The sequence below is a fragment of the Saccostrea cucullata genome, unplaced genomic scaffold (genome assembly GCF_032062105.1).
Source record: "Saccostrea cucullata isolate Sc308-1 unplaced genomic scaffold, CSIRO_AGI_Scuc_v1 ctg16, whole genome shotgun sequence".
NCBI lineage: Eukaryota > Metazoa > Mollusca > Bivalvia > Ostreida > Ostreidae > Saccostrea > Saccostrea cuccullata.
Genome location: NW_026933130.1, coordinates 111,574 through 133,332, shown reverse-complemented (window position 1 = coordinate 133,332; position 21,759 = coordinate 111,574). Strand labels below are relative to the sequence as shown.

The following is a 21,759-nucleotide window of genomic DNA, read 5'->3' as shown; positions in this document are numbered from 1 at the left end:
ACAAACCCCGACTCCTTTTCATGGAAAGGATTAGCAGACATTTTATGCAGATGCAAATGATAAAGCTTCAGCCAACATGAAATGAGAGATGAAGGCAGCATTAACTGTCCTTATTCAGTATTTGGTGAAAAACAACAAGTCTACAAATCCTGACTCCTTTCAAAGAAAGGATTAGCAGACATTTTAAGCAGATGCACATTTATATAATATATCAAAAGCTGTGTGGTTAAATTCAACAGAAACCACAAATAAGATTTTAAATAATTCAATAGTTTGTTACAGTTTATTAGATTCAATAACTTTCTGAAAATGCCATTTTCTTTCCTTCTTTAAGATTCTTCAGGAAAATAAAACTATCACGAACTGTTTAGAAATGAGACGTCACCAATTATCAGCTCGGAGTAGGGTTGTCATCCTCGGGTGAGAGTGTCCTCTGGTGACTCAGACCTGATAATTGGTGTCTTCCTTCTAAACAGTTCATAATTGTATAATTTTATGACTTTGACTTGAAATAAAACATAATGACATCATAAAGTCTTTTGTTACTTAGAAACATGTTATCAAATATTTGAAGTTAATATATGATACTCTACTTACAATAATCTTTCACAAATATTAAAAACATGATTCCCGTGAGTCATGGTTCACGTGAAAAATCTTACTTAGTCTTGTTCACGAAAATACAGTTTAAAGATTTTTCCTATTTATTCCTAGGTAAAACTTGGATCCCCAATTATGGCCACACCCTCTTCTCAGTGCATTGTATTTACTACACTATGTGATAACGGTATTTATCCCATGTTTACCCCTTTATCCTGTGGATATTGCTCATGCGATATCGTTTTCGTATCCCACAACTGTGACATCACAATGGGTTTTGCATTAACGTAATGAAGTAAAATAAAGTGGAGTCCTATATAAACATAGGTAATCAGAGATTACAGAGCTCACCTCAACAAATGTTGTCTTTAAGTAAGGCAAAGTCACACAATTACCCAACAAAAAGTGTACATCCAAAAATGAAATTATTTATGCAATTCTGATCTGATACTACTTTGGAATAGACCTATATAAAAACTTCAAACTAGTTCTTCATCACGAAAATGTGATCAAAATCCAGCATCTGAAGCAAGTTTAAGAGTTTTCATCCCTTGATGCATCATTTGGGCAAGTTTCAAATTGGTTTATTAAAACCTTATAGTTTCTTGGTGATAGACCTGCACCCATAGCTTTTACGTGGTCCATTATCTGGAAAATGTATATCGAATTCAGCATCCGTAGCAAGTCCATTAGTATGCATCCTAAGATGTATCATCCATGTGAGTTTGCACAACATAGGGCTAATAGTTACTTAGAAATGAAACCTGCATAAAAATTTCACCTCTTAACTCATCCAGAAAAAAATGTAGGTCAGATTCAGCATCTGAAGCCAGCCTGGTAGAATGCAACCTTAGATGTATCATCCATGCAAGTTTGGTCATTAAAGAGCTCATAGTTACTTGGAAATGAACCCTGCATCAAAAACTTTAACCTGTTCACTCATCCAGACAAGAGGCCCATGGGCCTTATAGGTCACCTGAGCATTATGCAACAACATTCCAGTGATTGAATTTGATTCATGTTTTAAGCCAGATGCTATGGCATTCACAATTTTGAAAGAGGCACCATTGATCATCATAATTATACACTTAGCAGTTGCTTAGTTTGGTTACTTAATACACATAGGCAGGGTAGGGGAACAAAAAATACATTTCAACTAATCAGTAATATTCAGCTATAATCAGTAGTGCCCCTACCACACATGAACCCCTGACCCTTAGGCCTAGATCCACACATTGCACAATTTTTGAAAATGCATCCTTGCTTTTCAAAAATATTTGATTAATACCAAGGAGCAGATTTCAAACCATTCTTTTTTAGTATATAAGTACAGCCCCCCCCCATGGTTCCCCTGACCCTGAGGCCTTGAAATTCACAATTCTTAAGGCCCTTGCTCATCATATCTATATAGGTAGTTCATCTGCTTAATACCCAGGAGCAGAGAAGAAGATTTTCAAAGATTTTATATATTTTCCCTATATAATCAATAGAGCCCAGCCTTAACACCAGAACCCCTGACTCTGGGGCCATAAAATTCACAATTTTGGTAAAGGCACTCTTGCTCATCATAACTTTGCACTTAGTTTATTTAATACCTAGGAGCAGAGAAGAAGATTTTCAAAGAATTCATGTATTTTCACTATATAATCAATAGAGCCCTGCCTTAACACCAGAACCCCTGACCCTGGGGCCATAAAATTCACAATTTTGGTAAAGGCACTCTTGCTCATCATAACTTTGCACTTAGTTAGTTTATTTAATACCTAGGAGCAGAGAAGAAGATTTTCAAAGAATCCATGTATTTTCACTATATAATCAATAGAGCCCCACCCTAACACCAGAACCCCTGACCCTGGGGCCTTGAAATTCACAATTTTGGTAAAGGCACTCTTGCTCATCATAACTATGCACTTAGTTAGTTTATTTAATACCTAGGAGCAGAGAAGAAGATTTTCAAAGAATTCATGTATTTTCACTATATAATCAATAGAGCCCCACCCTAACACCAGAACCCCTGACCCTGGGGCCATAAAATTCACAATTTTGGTAGAGGCACTCTTGCTCATCATAACTATGCACTTAGTTAGTTTATTTAATACCTAGGAGCAGAGAAGAAGATTTTCAAAGAATTCATGTATTTTCACTATATAATCAATAGAGCCCCGCCCTAACACCAGAACCCCTAACCCTGGGGCCTTGAAATTCACAATTTTGGTAAAGGCACTCTTGCTCATCATAACTATGCACTTAGTTAGTTTATTTAATACCTAGGAGCAGAGAAGAAGATTTTCAAAGAATTCATGTATTTTCACTATATAAACTTTAGAGCCACCGCCCTAACTCCAGAACCCCTGACCCTGGGGCCATAAAATTCACAATTTTGGTAAAGGCACTCTTGCTCATCATAACTTTGCACTTAGTAAGTTTATTTAATGCCCAGGAGCAAAGAAGATTTTCAAAGAAATAATGCTTTTTCACTATATACTTTTTTAGCCCCGCCCTAGCACTAGAACCCCTGATCCCAGGGCCATGAATTTAACAATTTTGGTAGAGGACTCAATGCTGATTACAATCATGCAAACATTTTGACTGCTTGATGTCCAGGAGTAAAGAAGAAGATTTTTAAAGATTGCATTAATTTGAGTGGTTTTGGCCCCACCCCTAAGGCCCCAGGGGGGTGGGGACCATAAAATTCACAATTTTTGTTCCCCTTCACCCATAGATGCTGTATACTAAATTTGGTTGAAATTGGTTCAGTGGTTTCAGAGAAGAAGCTGAAAATGTTCAAATGTTAACACACGACGGACGACGCACGACGACGGATGAAAACGGATAGCAATAGGTCACCTGAGTTTACTCAGGGGTCACCTGAGTTTACTCAGGTGACCTAAAAATGTTGGTCAGATTCAGCATCCGAAGCAAGTCTGGTAGTATGCATCCTAAGATGTATCATCCATGCAAGTGAGGTCATTATAGGCTCATTGTATCTTGGAAATGAAACCTGCCCCAAAAACTTTAACCTGTTCACTCATCCAGAAAATGTAGGTCAAATTCAGCATCCGAAGCAAGTCTGGTAGTATGCATCCTAAGATGTATCATCCATGCAAGTTTGGTCAACATAGGACTTATAGTTCCTTGGAAATGAGACCTGCACCAAAAACATTAACCTGTTCACTCAACCGGAAAATGTATGTCAGATTCAGCATCCGAAGCAAGTCTGGTAATGTACATCCTTAGATGTATCATCAATGCAAGTTTGGTCAACATAAGACTTCTAGTTACTAGGAAATGAGACCTGCACCAAAAACATTAACCTGTTCACTCAACCGGAAAATGTAGGTCAGATTCAGCATCCGAAGCAAGTCTGGTAGTGTACATCCTTAGATGTACCATCCATGCAAGTTTGGTCAACATAGGGCTTATATTTCCTTGGAAATGAGACCTACACCAAAAACTGCACCAAAATTGTTAATCTGCTCCAAAAACATTAACCTGTCATTCCTTTGCTGAAATTGCAGCATCTGAAACTTTGACTTGTACAATGAAACACATTAGATGCATCTTCCATGCATGTCTAATCAATATAGGACATAGAAGTACTTAAAAAGAAAACTGCTCCAAAAAACTTAACCTTAACCTGGGACACCGACACCGACGCCAAGGGTATTACATAAGCTCCCCCACCTTCGTTGAGGTGAGCTAAAAACAGTGTAAAACATTGATTGTGGTGTATAAACAAAATGTAAAACATGGGATAAAAAAAAAACTCACATGATTTGTAGTTGGATATAATTTTTATCCAACTTGGTGTGTGTTTTTATCCCCTCGCCAAGGCTCAGGATATAAAACACACAACTCGTTGGATAAACATCATATCCAACTACAAAACATGTGAGATCCTATATATATCAGTTTTACCTATTTTCAACAGATTAGTGATATTTTAAAACTGTTGGATACTTCTAATGTAAAATCACTTTAAACATTACCAAAATTGTCCAGAAAACTTCTCAAAATAAATTCAAAATCTGGAACAAAAGACATCCTAGTCAGACATAAAGTACAGTATTAAACTTCATTACCCTTTTCTGTGCCTTAAAGATTTTCTTACCTTTAACAAAGCCATTGCAACATTGAAAATGATATCCTTTCCCTGAAAATGGAGGAAAAAAAAATTAGTATTAACTAAAATTCTTGACAAAGAAATAAGATTTCTTAAGAATTAGACATTGATAGGAGTCCTACCTCACACAGGAAAAGATCTAGAATGTGAAAGACTAGAAACAGTGGGAATTTGGCGGTGAAGAGGGTGAGGAACCACTGGGAGGCAAACATGTGGATCTCCAGCCCCATCTCCGTAAAGTGTTCAAACAGGTCACTCATCAGGTCCTGTCAACAGAAACATCACTAAGATATAAAGACAGGACAACATTGGGAGACAAGGCTCACCTGAGTTACTTCAGATTTAAAGACAAGCAACCCATGGGACTGAGTGGTCACTTGAGTTACTTTACCCCCTTCTCCTCATCATATTTTTAGAAGCCAGCTCTATCCAAGGTCAATAATTTTGAAGAAATGCTGTAATCTTGAGTTCATTATCAACGGGTTTGCTATATCTGCAGCTGACTTTATAAGAATACAGTTAAACTGAAAGCAAGCACCTTGGTGAAACCATTTTTCTATACAGGAAATTAAATGCTATTTAACCTTTTCCTTTAAAAATACATACACTTAAAGTATGTTTACAACATGTATACACGTACCTGCATTAACCGCTCCAATTGGTAAAACTTCAAATGCAGCACTTCAAATCCTTGTTTGAATAAATCTCTCAATTCATAATCAAAACAAATCTTCACAAGCACTGCAAATGCCTGTTCCTCTGGCATCTATAATTACAATATAAAACCAAAATACATTTGCACATAACTCTTGCTGACTCTAAGTCTTTCCAACAAACAATTTTTTTTATTCTGCTTGAAAAAGTAAACTTATTCTTTATCTAAAAATTCATTTATGTGAATCATCCATCTGAGGAATTTGACTTTACTTACATGGAGTAAGAGAGCAGCTGATAAGAAAGACAACCCCTGTACATATCCTATCTCCTCGTCATACACTGAGTAGGCCTTACAGATTCTGTACAGGGAATCCTGACCCAGCCCCCCGGACTGCTTAAAGAATGTGTGGGCGGGGAATGTCCTGTTGATGTCCCTCTGGATCACCCCCTCGGTCGGAGAATCCTGTAATATAAAACTGGCTACTGGAGTAAAGTTAGCTTTCTAGTTAACTATACACTGTTTGATACAATGTCAGTAACCAATAAGATGGTATTTTTATGTTTTTAAGTTCAATGATATTTCAATTTATTAAGAAAATTTCCATAAAATTAATGAAAATTAAACTTGCATGCAAATGGATTTTAAAAGAAAACAAAAGGACTATCTGCAGGTTTCTGTCAGTAAGATATGCATACATCATTTCAAATTCTTCAACATTTATCAAATTTTGAAGAGAATCTAGTTTTTATTTTAATTTTTTTCATTTATAAACACATTTTGAAAATATTCTTTGACTGGGAATGAACAATTTTTTTGAATTTTTTTTTTTACACTCATATAGTCTGAAGTTTTACTTTTCTCCAACACTTACCTTTGTGATGAGGATTCTGTATGCTTCCATCAGTTCAGAATTGTCATGACAACCAGCCAGCAGTTGCCACACTTCCCCTCTGAGGGCCTCTGGAATGCCTTTCCTTGCCAGCTGCTGCACTTGTTTGGGCCTCTGAGACAGGTTCTGTTGCCACTTGACCAGGACATCATGCCAAGCTTCCAGTAAATTGTCATCCATGACCTCCTTACTGACCATGCCAGATCCACTCAGCAGAGGCTCATCTCCATCTGAAAGTATTACAATACCACTGTCATTTTTTACTTTGTAAAAATAATGAAAGGCAACAAAGTGTGAATTTCAACACAAAATAAAAATATGATGCATCTTGTCTGGTCTCTTAATCAAGTCAAAAGATTTTAAATTTAAGCTCATTGAAGACTTGATTCACAAATATTACCATGTTCCATCTTTAGTCCTAATCTTTATATCTTTTATATATATTTTTTTTGTTCAGTCACTGTAAAATACAGGTATGGCACAGCTGTTACCCTACACAATTAAAACCCAGGAAGGAGTCTTTTTGTATTGACAAACTACTTTGATACAGTGTATCACACTCATCCAAAAATAAATTCAGTAACACTCTACTTGACTTATCCTCCGAGTCCTAATGTGTGTGGGTGTGTTATACCTCAAGGTCTTAAGGTTTGTACAGTAAAACACGCTTATAGCAAACAGGCTTATAATGAAATGACGCTTGTAATGAACTGATTTTCATTCTCCGGGACTTGAAATATGTTTAAAATTTAAGGGATATAACAAATTATGCTAATAATGAAGCAAATTCAACAATCCCTGGCACATCATAATAAGTGTGTTCTACTGTAAATATATGACATACCTGACTCTTCCTCTGGCTCCTGGGGTGAATGGACCCCCTCTGACATTTGCCTGTTGTGTTTGAGACCCTGCAGACTCATCCCAGCCTTCTGTCTGTCTATCTGTGTCTGACTCTGGACCTCTACCACTTCATATTGCACAACATCAGGAGCATCAGTCTCAGTCTGAAACACAAGCCACATAAATACAAATTTACATACAGCTAAAATGCCTTAAAAAGAAATATATATGTATTAATATCTTTATCTATGAAAATTCATTAAGCCATAGAGCACCTTCTTTTTAGCTTTGTTCTTATTATATCTAGGAAAACAGAACATAACTCGAGTTACCCAAGTCTACTTATCAATACATTTAATTCTTTAATAAATTAATACATAAATATTTTTCCCAATTATCTGAGAATTTCCAGCTGTCACCAACTTCCTCTGTATCACTGAGCCCACCATGACAGACATACATCCTCCAGGATAAACAATAAAGAATCTACAGGAAATCCTACACAAACACACCTTTATTTTTTTTTTATGCACTTAAAAATCATTCCTTGTTCCCCTACACACAAAAACACCTTAATTTTATTTATGCACTTAAAAATCATTCCTTGTTCATCTTACTCTCAGTATTAACTTTCTGGTCAATCTGTTTTATATTTCAAATACATGTATCTACACCATGGGAATGTAAATATTATATTCATGTACTAGATGAAAAATTGTTTGAAGATACAAACATCTTTACCTACAAAAAAATCTTACTATCAAAATAAAACAAATTACTTGTGTAACATTATGAACTAACTATAGAGCATAGATCTATATACCAGTACATTGATATTTAATTTTATCATACCAGTACATTGATATTTAATTTTATCATTCAATGTTTTCAATCATTTATTGTTTTCAATACAGACAATTTTACTTTTGTGGTTAACCGTAATGAGATTTGATTAACCAGTCGTTCACCTCTCTATCACACAGAATATTCCCTCTGTCCTGACAGTTATAAGATGACAATAATAACAACTATATAGCACAACCTGCACTTACTGAACATTATACGATTAACAGGGTATTATTTCAGCTCGGAATAATTATTTCATTCGGAATTTAAAGAATTAAAAAAAATAAGCTACTAAGTCTCCTTACATGTATTTTTAGCTCAGTAGAAAAAAATGTTGCCTTAGATCTCTGCATATTTTGTGAGTATTTGGGTAAAGATTTAAAATTTGTTTATAAACTCATTAAATAAGTTATTCTATTTTCTGTTAATTATTTCTTCTTATCTGTTTATTTGTTTGTTATTTGTTTGTTTATTTATTGTTGTGTTTGTTTATTTATTGGTGTAAACAAGTTTGCATGTACTGGCAGGGGTTAGATGAATTTTTTACTGGGTTAGTTGGCGCATGCCCAAAGGGGTTAGTCGCCGCCGGGTGTCGACTAACCCCTTTGGGCATGCGCCAGTTGCGTTAGTTAAAAATCCTGTAGTACATGTAAATCCATATTCAATGTGTATTCGGTCTGTATTGTTAATCAGTCCACGCGATGTACGTAATAAACGGTAATTAACACTGTAGAAGTGTTATTTACTGTCACGATGCGCTTAAATCCTAAGTATTTCATTCCAAGTATCCATGAATGAAGACTAGACCCGGATCCCTACACCATGTGCATGTGCACATGCCGATCTCCCGAAGAAAATAAATCACGGAGCAAGAGAACGAAAATACATACCAATGCATATTCATCACGATAACTGAAAACATATAGTCGTAAGAACGATTAAATCCAACAAATAGCCAGTGAAACGCGGCGATGTCAACACTGCCAATGCACTGCAAACAACTCCTGTTCGACGTCATTTTTCGAAGTACGACGTCACAGGTACACTGTTTTCCCGAACTTTCTCTCTGTATCAAAATGGCGTATAGGCATTGTACGTAATATAAGGTATTCTGTCAATAAGGTACATCATTTAAACATTATTTTTTTAGCTGAACGTTTTCCTTTACTTGGACAACCAAATATCACAAGAGGAAATGAAAATGAAAAGTGTTTAGTACAAAAAACGGGCTTTAAAAATTGCAAGATCCAGGATCCGCGCACTTGTTTCACCTCAGCTAAGAGGTGCAGTTTTAGTGTGCACATCTCAAGTTTTCGATCTATTGTGACGTAGGCATATCACTCGGGGACAGAATAAAGTGAAAAGCAGTATGTCTATAGATCTGCAAGAACATAATAAAGGCTAATAAGGCGTTGAAAATATTTCTTGTATCTTTCTTTTGTATTCATCATTCAAATAATATTTTGATAAAAGGAGGGGATGAGACAATTCTTTTTTTTCTCTCATAAATACTGCGTGGCATATAACCCCTACCTCCGTATTGACAGAAATATTTTTTTAATCAATTTTGTATTATTTAAATTTAATTTTATTTTTTGCCGACTTTGAAACAATTCATGTGGTGTGTGGGTGGGTGAGGGGGGGGGGGGCATATCGACGCTTACGGGAAGAAAAATTTAATGGATCAAGACAGCGTTTAAAATCTCGGACATTTTCAGGTAGAACACTGCGACTTTTCGGCAATAAAACAGGATTGAAGGCCCAGTCTATGAAAACTTTTAACCCTTTCGACGCCGAATAACGTTACGACTATAACGTCAAGGATGCCGTACTATGACGTCAACTAAGACGTAAAATAGTTGCGTCAGAAAAAAGCGTCAAATTGATAATGAAAAAGCACCTGTTTAACCAAGGTAAAAGGATGCAAGGAAAATGTTTATAAAAGAATCGTATTTATTCCAATAATTTTAACATCAGTACAATAAAGTAAGCAAACATTAATCCTATAGCTAGCAACTTTAGATAAAGAGACCCCAACACTTTTTTAAAATAATATTTATACTAAATGTTATTAATTTATAACCGCCGTATACGAGAAAACGGACCCTTATATAACCTGGTACTTTCTTAATGCAAATATGCATAACCAAATTACTTTTACATATATAATTTATCTCATTTTTCCAGTATTTGATGAGCATTTTAATAATTAAGACGCTTCAAAACAAAGTTGGTGTGACTCAATGATAATGTAATTTGTCTTTGCGGGTCTCGAACTCAGTACGTTTCTAAATATTACCAACATTTTTAAGTACAACTTTATTGTGTTGATACAATGCCTCCCCCCAAATACCATGAAAAAAGAGAGAAGTTCAGTCCGAAAATTAGGGCACCACGGGCCATCCCCTCGCAAAAAATCGATCCCGATATAACAGAAGAAATATAACTTTCATGTAAATGAACTCATGGTATATAAAGTTGGTTCTTCAGGGTTAAATCATAAAGAAAATCAAATCTTTTCTACTACCACGCGGAGAAACATCAAACACCAGGCTCATGCATTTACATCATGAATTATTGTTTTGAGAAAGTTTATTTCATATTTAAAAATCATTATTTATATTTATATTTATTGGGTTTTTTTTTTCAAGTAAATCAGACTGTATCAAAAGCAGTAATGATATGAATACTGCTGAACTGAGGGATAATGGATATTTATGTCATTTTCTTTTTTTTTTGGGGGGGGGGGGGGGGGGGGGTTAACACTTGGATACAACAATCGAACATCATCTCAAAAACGTTATATAAATTGGTTTCTGTAATATAGATTACAAATGTCGGAATGACTTGGCCATTCGCAATCATATTCCCAAATACAAATTTTCACCTGCTTGACAGAAAAATATATCCGAGAGTCACATGTCATGCTTTAGCATATGAGTTCGACTTCTAATCTTACGAAAAATTAAATTGTATCATTACGCATGGTTTGAAATAATGAACTTTCTAAATTCCTGAAATTAATCAAAACTCGTCAGATTTATCAATGATATGTCTATTTAACAATTGTCTGGATTCCAACTCAGATTTATGCATGAAAAGTTCTAAAATGAAAAAAATATATATAGTTTGATCAATGATAGGTGTATTGCAGTCATTTGACGAAATCTACATGTAGTGTACATGTATTTGATTAAGGAAACACTGTCTAGTTAGTATAATATGCCAGAACATCAACGATAATTGATGTCCCTGGCATACCACACTGTAAAAAAATAACTAGTTAAGGTCACGAAGAAAATTAGTAGATTCACTGTCCATACAATCACTACCTTAATAGTAGTTTTACCAGATATTGGTATATTTACTAGATAAGATTAGTAAATTTAGAATTGATGACTAAATTTCACTACGTATCTAAGTATCTACACGACTTCCGCTCCACAACTCACGAAAGTTTACTAATCACGACCAACGCTTTACGAAACACACTAGTTAAATTCACTAGGTTTTTCTTTCAGTGTTTACTAACTAGACAGTGATTCCTTATATTTCCATGTCATTGTGAAATAAAATTGTAGATTTAGATTTTAAAAAATGTAGATATGGATTTAAATTACATGAGGACTCCAATGCCAATTTCATTAGTCCTCGCCCACTGACGTCAAATACAAAGACAGCCGCACGAGATTTACATGCATATTTGGCCAACTTGGCTATTGACCTGCCTAATTTACATTCCGGTAGAATTATCAAAAAATAAACTCCACTAAATTTCAAAGAGTTATCACAGAGAAAAAAATTAGAAATGGAAATGTAATGGCATCAGCTTACCTGCAATCGCGGCTTTTCATAGTTAGGTAAATTGTGTTGAAATGTATTTATTTATATATGTCCAAAAGCTATAATCAAATAATTCGTATAGCACTAGTGTTAATAATTTTTTTTGTATGAGGCCATGCAGATAGGTATATCCTTTAATACTACGGCTCTAATTGGACTCTCTTCAAAAACATCTCGACCATTTTGTTAATACAATGTTACACTTTCTCGGAATCTCGAAGTTACAGAACATGACTTGTAATATTGCATGCTAGGCATTTTTTCTTTTGTTTGTTTAGCGCCCACACTAAAGTGAAAAAAATCTTTCTATCTGAATAAAAAACACATAATGAAATGGAAAAGCACAACATGAAGAATTTCTCATCATCATCTGGGAATATACATTGTATCAAATATAAACTACTAGTGTAGCGAAATTAAAATTTTTGGTACACAAAAGGGGTGCCGATCTCAAAGAGTAAACTGTGTGGCAAACATTTGTATTTGTACATTTTCATAGTGTGTTTGTTTTCAAATATACCTAAAAACTAATTTCGAGTCGTCTGCTAACGCTTAACATGGAGATTTTTTGCAACCAAATGGAACTTGCAGAAAACCTTAAGGCTCATAAACACTCTGCTGTATAAAAATTATGATTTAACCTTAATGAATTTCCAAAAAAGTTCATAAAGGAATATATGTAATAGACATTTATGTCATTAAGAGTTATCTCTCTTATCAGAGTATAGATGTACCTTAAGACATAGCTGGGGTGTTGAGTGAACAGAGTTAGAACTCGTCATCCATGATTTAAATGTTAAAGTGGCAATTTTTTAATATTACATGCTGATTTAACATGAATTGAATAGAAAGGCCATCTTTCAACTAATGTTTGATAGTCTTCTCCCGACTCAAGGTAAAATAAATGGGTCGGTAGGTAGTTGGGATTTTTTTCTTAAAAACTTTAACATATGTGTTATCGGGATAAGACCAAGCAAATCTTGTCCTGGAATATTAAAACAAAGTTTTGAGTCGGGACATTTTTAGTTCATCGGTCGGGGGAGTGCAACTTTTTTTTTTGGAGATGGCCTCTGGTTGCTTTTATTTTTCATTTTTCCAATAATGTGTAGGGCCTAGTTTATTATTTTTTTTAAAGACGCCCCAAAATTTTTATAATGGATACCTTGACAAGACTGTTTAATAAAAAGATTACTTTTCAGAATTTTATTACATATCAAAACTAAGCTTATTGAACATGATTAATAGCTCCACCTGATTGATAATAACGAAAATCAAACATAGAAAATGAAATAGTTTCAATATCCCAGGCCTCAAAGCTTGAAACTTAAAAAAGAAATAATATCGTGATTTGGGGGGGGGGGGGGCAGGTTCATTTTTAGTTGATCGGTAGGTAGCTGGAACCTGAAAACAAATCAATTTTTAATTTAGGCTCAGATTTCTTGAATGGCATTATTAACGCTTACTATTACAGATGATAGTACTTTTTCAGCTATCATTAATTCATTCTCAAAAGATGTCGCCATATCAATATTAATTAATCTTCTATAAGAACATCGCAAGCGCCTGTGTAATTTCAATAGATCATTTTGTCTTTTCAGCCTAGTATATTGTTGTTTCTTTTGTTTACATATTTTAAGCATAAAATCTTTGTCGGTATAATGCTCAAAAATAAATAAGTACTGCGTGTATCTAGCTGTATTTTATTTCTAAAATTGTTGCAAGTTCAATACAATTTCAAAGTGACTTTTTATCGGAAGATTTCAACATTAATATCAGTGACTACTGTTTTTAAATGTATTTAATCTATTATTTCCATTTATTTTAACAAATCTTATTTTTTGAATGATAAATACATTTTATAAAGACTAGATGTATATTCACAGATCTCTCGATCGATCGATCGATAAAATATTTATGTATATGCATGTAAGTATCGCCGCGAGAAATAAGTATAAACTGTCCGAGGAGTATGGATCATTAAAAAAAAATGCTATGGCGCGCCAAATTTTACAACGCTAGCGTACTCCTAAACCTACGTCATAAATTAACGTCATTGTAAAGAAATATGACGTCATATTTAGACCAGTACATATTTAAAAATTAAGACCCATACTTATGTCAAAAAATAGATATTACTCTATTTAATTTAAACTGAGATAAATCATGAATAAACGAAAAAGTTCAAACATATATTACAACGCGACATTTTTGTCGGTTTGGCGTTGACACAGTAAACGACATTTTTGTCGGTTTGGCGTCGAAAGGGTTAAGAAAGAAATCATGAACTGCGAATAAATCACCGACATCCAAATAAATGGATCTCTCTCTTTCTGAGGCACATACAATATTGTTAGTGTTGTGAACTTTCGCCCATTTTTAGATAGAACTTTTAGTAGCAGAATTGAAGACTTAACATATGAAAAAATTAAAGGAATTTAATCATAAATAAATCACTGAAATCCAATTTCTGAGATTTTAAAATCTACTAATGAAGCAACTGTATAATAAAATTTCCCCGACTTTTAATTTAGTGCATGCACATTAATAAAATATGGCGAAAGAGTATGCTTGAATTGAACTCTTTTACCTAGACTTTGTACTACATGTTTACGTATATATGTGCAGATGGATTTTTATATTTTTTATCAATATTTTGCAATAAATATACTTTTAAAATTCCATTTTCAATTTCTTGGAAAACATTGAATTGCCGCACATGTACAGGTAAATTCCGGAAATAGTATAAAAAAAATTGTCGGAAATGAAATAAAAATATGTCGGAATGCTATGCAGATTTTGGAAATGAAATGCAGCGAGGGGACGTGTCCCCATTAATTTTGGTGATATCTTCTTCCTTTTGTTGAATGTACTCTCAGCTTGGATATATAGTATATACTTAGTATTATAGAAAAACAAAGAAACTAGATGCTGGTGTTTTGTAAAAAAAATTTTAGTGGTGAAAAAATGTGCACCCCCTCCCAATGGAATTGCTTCATTCAGGCCTTGACAAGTACTGTTAACAAATATGGGGACATTCATTTGTTTAAAAATGCTGTGCTTACATGTAACGACAGCAAATGATTTCAGCAACGGGTCAGACATCAACAGATCAGTTTCGATATATATGTACATAAATACCTAATGATTTGAAGTTATGCAGCCCCATATGAGAAATTTACATGTTCTTTTTCAATTTCTGAACTAAATAAATTCCTGAAACAGTAAACAAAACGGTACATTATTTCAACATACTGTCTTTCTTACTGCCGAATCTTTTGCAAACGAAGTCGAGAACGAGAAGTTATATAACTTATAAAGCTGTGCATGCTTTGCTGTAGTTAGATGCTACGGACAGACACGTAGCATCAGGGGGTTTTCGTAAAAACTTTTTTCTGTTGAAAATTATCATTTATCGACCGGTTGCCCCCCCCTCCATTTTGGTGTACCACAGCCAAATAAAGGTAATATAGTATTTATACAAAAAAAAATAAGGTACTAAAAGAAGTTCAATGCCCTTCCAAGTTTCAATTATTTATTTTTAAGTTTTTTTAGCAGGTAAGTTGAATACCCCCCCCCCCCATGTAAAAAAAAACATGCTTCGTCCCTGACGGGTGAAATAGAATCAAGATTTAAAATCAAAGAAGAAGTCTACAGTATGTGCCAGAGTAAGTATGACTTTCTTGAAATAAAAACTCTCGTTAAATTATTATGAGCATAATTATATTGAAAATTATAGCTGACACACGTATTTCCCTCGATGAGAGAGAGAAGCTGAGAGATATTCCATCATGTTTGGGGAAAACCCAGGAAAATAATCTAATAATAATTTGTAGGATTTACTTTAAACTATTTCAATGACAACGTGTTATTTCAGCAGCGACCTGAATACTGTAAGTCAAAGATGCCAGCTTTAAAGTTTCGTTTCGGAACAAATACTAGTGTAGTACATAAATGAAAATCTATAACGAGTGTTTTGTCTTCTTTGATTTACTCTGTCCATCAACCAATCAGCTTAAAACAGTTGACCAATAATCGAGGACAATTAGGATGGAGAGAAATGAATTAGGATGGAGAGAAATGAATTGAGAACTAATGAATTATCTATCAATAAACTTTAATTATATTAGCTGTTGACTTGGTACACTAGATATGATTTTACTTGATATTTGCGTGGACCCTGAGGTCCACGCAGCTGCGCAGTAAATATATTAGCTGCAGATCTGTAGCTCTCCGAAAAAAATTATTGATAGACCGGAGAGCTACAGTGCCACCCATTGAAATAACTGTATATTTATTGCGCACAAAAAAGTGCGCTCGATTGTTGATTAATTTTTCCAAATGCTTACCTCAATTGCAAAAAATGGAAGATTTCAAAAAATTACTCTCTCCTCTATCAAGTTCTCTCGTAGTTGACATCTAAACGAAGCATATTGGACCGAATTATTTTTGAAACCAAAATGGCAGTATGAATAAGCGAAATGTCCGATGAGTGCAATATCAGGACCAGGAGGACTATTAACAACAATTATGAGGAATGTTTTGTTGTGGAAAGAGTCAAAGAATATGTTAGGAACACACGCTTAGTAATATTTTGAAAAACATTAAAAAAAAATGGAGAAATAAATCGAGAACCGAGCGCACTTTTTTGTGCGCAATAAATATACAGATTTTTTCAATGGGTGGCTCTGTAGCTCTCCGGTCTATCAATATTTTTTTTCTGAGAGCTACAGATCTGCAACTATAAATATATAAGCGAGGTTAAACCTTGGTAGATTCCTTATAACCGAGTTGTAGCCCTCCTACTTGTCCGCCTGAAATTGAGACCAAAAATTTCGCCTGTAGTGTTGATTGTACTGTCTTTTTGGGTCACAAAAATAGTTCTGTCCAATGATCCTCGTGCAGATATCTACTTCAAGCTAGTTCATAGTTAATTGATGTCTTAAAAAGATTTTAAAATCAAACTTAAAGGAATTAGGGAGAGAGGGTGTCCAGAACCGAGCGCAACTTTTTGTGCGCAATAAATATGCATACGTGTTTTTTTTTTCTATGGGTGGTACTGTAACCGTCTGGTCGACTTAGCTGCAGATATGTAGCGTTATGGCTTTATGTATTTGTCTTTGACCATAACGCTACAGATCCGCTACTACAAAAAATGTGCAATTTATGGCGCAAGATTTTTTTTTTGCGCACTGTTTGGATGAATTTCTCCAATTTCTAACATTGTAAATCATCTAACCTTCCCTACATAATGCTGGACACATTTTTAAATAAATCTTAATATTTTATACACATCCCAACCCTTTTATAGTCGTCACTACAAGCGATAAACTCGCTTGAATTAGAATTTTTGCAATTCCCCAGAGAATCCAAATCAAGCCAGTAGAGGCGACTATAAAGTGTTGAGAGAAGGATAAAATAAAAATATACAAATTGGTTTTAAAATGTGTCTGGAATGGGGTGAAAGATTGGTGATTTACCAAAGTTGGAAAGAGGAGAAATTCTCCCGGCATACAGTGCGGAAAAAAAATCTTGCGCCGTAAATTGCACATTTTTTGCATTGCAGGATCTGTAAATATAGCGTTATGCCATGGTCAAATACAAATCTAGAAAACCATAACGCTATAGATCTGCAGCTATGGTAGACTACATGTATTAATTTTGTATTTTTTTTTTATCAGTGAGCTACAGTTCTGCAGCTAGATACCTAGGTGATAGATATTTTTATGTATCTCTTTTAAACGAACAACTGGCCAAGATGTTAGATTTTGTTTTTGAAGAAAGAAAAAAAAACACCTTTGGTAATATGTAATTTTTGTGGCGATATAGTTTATTTTAAAGATGGACATATTTCCTGAATTTAGGAATAATTAAAACCCAGTACCGCTCCAGATGAATCTTCAGGAATCATGTGTACAAAATATTGTCTTATCAAGAATGACTGGTTTGGCTGACCACAGGTGAAGAGACCTTACAAAATCACTTCCAAGCCATTTCCCTTTAGGAAGTCAATGGATCTGTAGTCAGCATGCATATAATAAAACTTGTGACAATTCGGTTCGACTTGACTTTTTGCGTCCATATGAGTAGTTGTTTCCCGTTATCTTTCTGAGTGTGATCTCCGGGTGATCCATCTATGTGTAATTTTCTGGTCAAATACGACTAGAATTCGCTGTCTTAACATATCGGCAACCCATCCTGGGAGTACATAAGATATGAACACAAATCGTTATGATTTTCCGGGTTGTAATAATTGGTATTATCATATCAATAAAATTAATTAATCATATTACATGAATGTAAATTGAAAAGTTGTTTAACTACTAAAAATATATTGTTTTGAATATGCTATAATTGCAAATGCAACCACGATAACTGTTAACAACATTTTTCACATTATGCGGTGTAGTTGCAGAACTGTAGCTCTCTGCTTGAGAAGATTTCGGAGAGATAAAGCAGAGAGTTACAGATCCATGCGTTGTAACCGTCGATTGACGCCGCCGATTTTTTTGTCGCTCACTCTGGTACAAATTCTCATCCTAGGCATCATCATGTGACTAAGATCCACTACAGTACTTTTTAAAATGCTAATATTTGTTTGGGGACGATCTTTGCATTTCTTTTACGGATATATTCAATGCTAATATTTGTTTGGGGACGATCTTTGCATTTCTTTTACGGATATATTCAACTAGTAAGCACTGAAACCTGTAACGGTCCTGGTGGTGGTACGGGAGCGAAGCCCTCGCAAGCTGACAAACTTTTACAAATAAGAGACGTTATCCCTTGATTTTACAATAATGGAATATAAGTTATGCATATATACATAAATTTACATGTTAAAAAATTAAAATATGACAAAAATATTGGGTTTTAAGGATTTGTATATAAATATGTTTATAAAAAGAAATGCAACAATATTCTGCAACATAATGGTAAATTCTCCTATTTCGTTTCCGGAAGTCGTACCAAGGCTTCCTGAAAACGACACAAGTACGAAGTTCCATTGCTCTAGCTGGAAAACCTTAAACAGTGGCGTAGCATCGTTTTTGAAAGTGGGGGGGGGGCCAGCCGGAGAAATTTTGTTTTTACTTACCTGATAAAGTTGACAAGCAAAAAAAAAAAAAAAAACAAAAACAAGCAAAAAAAAAAAAAAAAAAAAAAAAAAAGGGAAAACTTGAAAGTTGCCAAAAGTCGAAAATCCTATTTCGTGGGGGGAAATGTTTTTTCAGTGCAACTACTTTCAGTACCAATTCTAATACAGTACTTCATTTTCGGTACATCACTAAAACTGTGGGGGGGCCAACCAGGTTTTCATTAACATTTGCTATAGTAGAGGTAAGGTTGGGAAAAAAAATGGAAAACTACGCCCCTGTTAAAAAAGGCGAAGGAATATTTCTTTCGCTCAGATCTCGAGATTGATGATCATATTGCAGTCAGATCGTGGAAATCAAGCTGCAGTTGCTGTGTATGGCATGCAGTCTTGCACATGCAAACTACATGTATAATTGAATGGCTGAGAAGGGGGGTTGTTTTTACAGTCATGTGCTACTTTTTAAAATTGAAAGATTATCATTTAAAATTGTTATTAAATCTCTTGTGTTTTTAAATCCAGTTTAAGCTTATTGTATTCATCAGTTTAAGAAATTCATTATCATAGTTAAAGGTTCAAATATTTGTAGTTTACTGCTTGTTCCGTTTCTTTTGCGTTCCGGTATAAATTGATATTCTTCTTCGAAGAAAAAAGTAAAAAGGGCCTAAATTATCTGATTAATAATTCAAAGCATTACACGTCACACTTTCTTTTCAGGAAGGAGGACTGTCCAATAATAAAAGGTGAACTTCTTTTTTTCTGTATTTATTTTTTGGAATAAAAAGTATCATCAGAATATATTTACATCCACTGAATATTTCCTCCTATATTTGTTAAGAAAACCCATTGCGTTAATCAGTGCATGAACTACACTAGGCATGTCACCTGTACAGATTTCTTGATCAGTGGCTGTTCCATCAATGAAACGTAAAAAGATTAACCCACTATTTTTTCTGCAACAGCTGCGACATTCATCCCCGTACTAACAACCATAGAAAGCATTTTGTTGACCACAGAGACTGAATCTTTTTGGGCATTTGTGATTCGGAGACCTACTAACAGTACTGCAGTTATCTGGCTGTAGTAAATGTGTATCCTGTGACCATCTACACGAACACCGCGTGGAAAAAACTCCTGATTTTGTTTTTTGTTTTTCCCAGAGTATTGTCCTTTTTGAAAATTTTCACTCTTATCATGCTTTTCATTATTACTTTGTGATCGAACCTGCCAATGTTCTGCCGGAAGTGGATTAATTCAGTGAGAATGAAATTTGTCGAAGAATCGAAGCTGTTTCGTTCAAGTTACTTTTTTGTATTACAACCCCCCCCCCCTCCTTCACTTTTAAAAGGTCTTGTCGGATGTTTAAAGATTAATGAAGAAATTGTATTACTGAAACTTTAATGCTGTTTGTGATTTTTATTTTTGTGCAAGCTAGGGTACGACCATTCTACTATTCTAAGGAGAAAAAAATATCAAGGCATGAAAATAGAACATCGAAATTTAAACGCTAATTCGCTTGGGGTGGGGGTGGGGGGTAACACTGGTCAGGGACAGATTATTTATTATCTTGTCCGTCGAGGACAGATTTACTTATATTCAACATTAAGACTTTCGTTGAAAAATTATTTATTGATTATTCGACCCCCCTTCCTCAGAAAAAATGTGTTTTTTTTAATTTAAGAGTTTCAAAATATATAGATTATTTTTCACATTTTTTAAAATTATATTTTTATAATATAGATCTACGTATATTACGATGTAAGGCCGGAACAATTTTCTGGGAAAGGGGGTGGACATTTTGTGAAATAAAACGAGAGGTTGGGCATAGAATATTAATTTACACCATCGTTTAAAACATAAAATACTCAGTATTTAAAATGTTAATTTAATCTTTTTATTTACAAACAGCTGTAGAATATCTTGCCTATGTATGTTCTGGCATAGCTAATGTCATTTTTATGTCAATCTGTACAGTTTTCCCCGAGTGATACGTCACAATAGATCGAAAACTTGAGATGTGCACACTAAAACTGCATCTCTTAGCTGAGGTGAAACAAGTGCGCGGATCCTGGATCTTGCAATTTTTAAAGCCTGTTTTTTGTACTAAACACTTTTCACTTTCATTTCCTCTTGTGATATTTGGTTGTCCAAGTAAAGGAAAACGTTCAGCTAAAAAAATAATGTTTAAATGATGTACCTTAGTGACAGAATACCTTATATTACGTACAATGCCTATACGCCATTTTGATACAGAGAGAAAGTTCGGGAAAACAGTGTACCTGTGACGTCGTACTTCGAAAAATGACGTCGAACAGGAGTTGTTTGCAGTGCATTGGCAGTGTTGACATCGCCGCGTTTCACTGGCTATTTGTTGGATTTAATCGTTCTTACGACTATATGTTTTCAGTTATCGTGATGAATATGCATTGGTATGTATTTTCGTTCTCTTGCTCCGTGATTTATTTTCTTCGGGAGGTCGGCATGTGCACATGGTGTAGGGACCCGGGTCTAGTCTTCATTCATGGATACTTGGAATGAAATACTTAGGATTTAAGCGCATCGTGACAGTAAATAACACTTCTACAGTGTTAATTACCGTTTATTACGTACATCGCGTGGACTGATTAACAATACAGACCGAATACACATTGAATATGGATTTACTACAGGATTTTTAACTAACGCAACTGGCGCATGCCCAAAGGGGTTAGTCGACACCCGGCGGCGACTAACCCCTTTGGGCATGCGCCAACTAACCCAGTAAAAAATTCATCTAACCCCTGCCAGTACATGCAAACTTGTTTACACCAATAAATAAACAAACACAACAATAAATAAACAAACAAATAAACAGATAAGAAGAAATA

At 34.6% G+C, this 21,759-nt stretch overlaps 1 protein-coding gene across 5 annotated transcripts in view; it reads right to left on the bottom strand.

The window, feature by feature from the left end:
- Window positions 1-21,759, bottom strand: part of LOC134237311 (rab GTPase-activating protein 1-like) — a 47,752-nt gene that overhangs the window by 13,343 nt on the left and 12,650 nt on the right. For all 5 annotated transcript variants that reach the window (XM_062719410.1, XM_062719412.1, XM_062719411.1 and 2 more), the window contains 6 exons: window positions 7,115-7,277; window positions 6,253-6,500; window positions 5,655-5,843; window positions 5,364-5,489; window positions 4,846-4,989; window positions 4,712-4,753 (listed from right to left, as the gene is read on the bottom strand). In XM_062719410.1, the coding sequence (XP_062575394.1) occupies window positions 4,712-4,753; window positions 4,846-4,989; window positions 5,364-5,489; window positions 5,655-5,843; window positions 6,253-6,500; window positions 7,115-7,277 (912 nt within the window). The remainder of the gene's footprint in view (window positions 1-4,711; window positions 4,754-4,845; window positions 4,990-5,363; window positions 5,490-5,654; window positions 5,844-6,252; window positions 6,501-7,114; window positions 7,278-21,759) is intronic.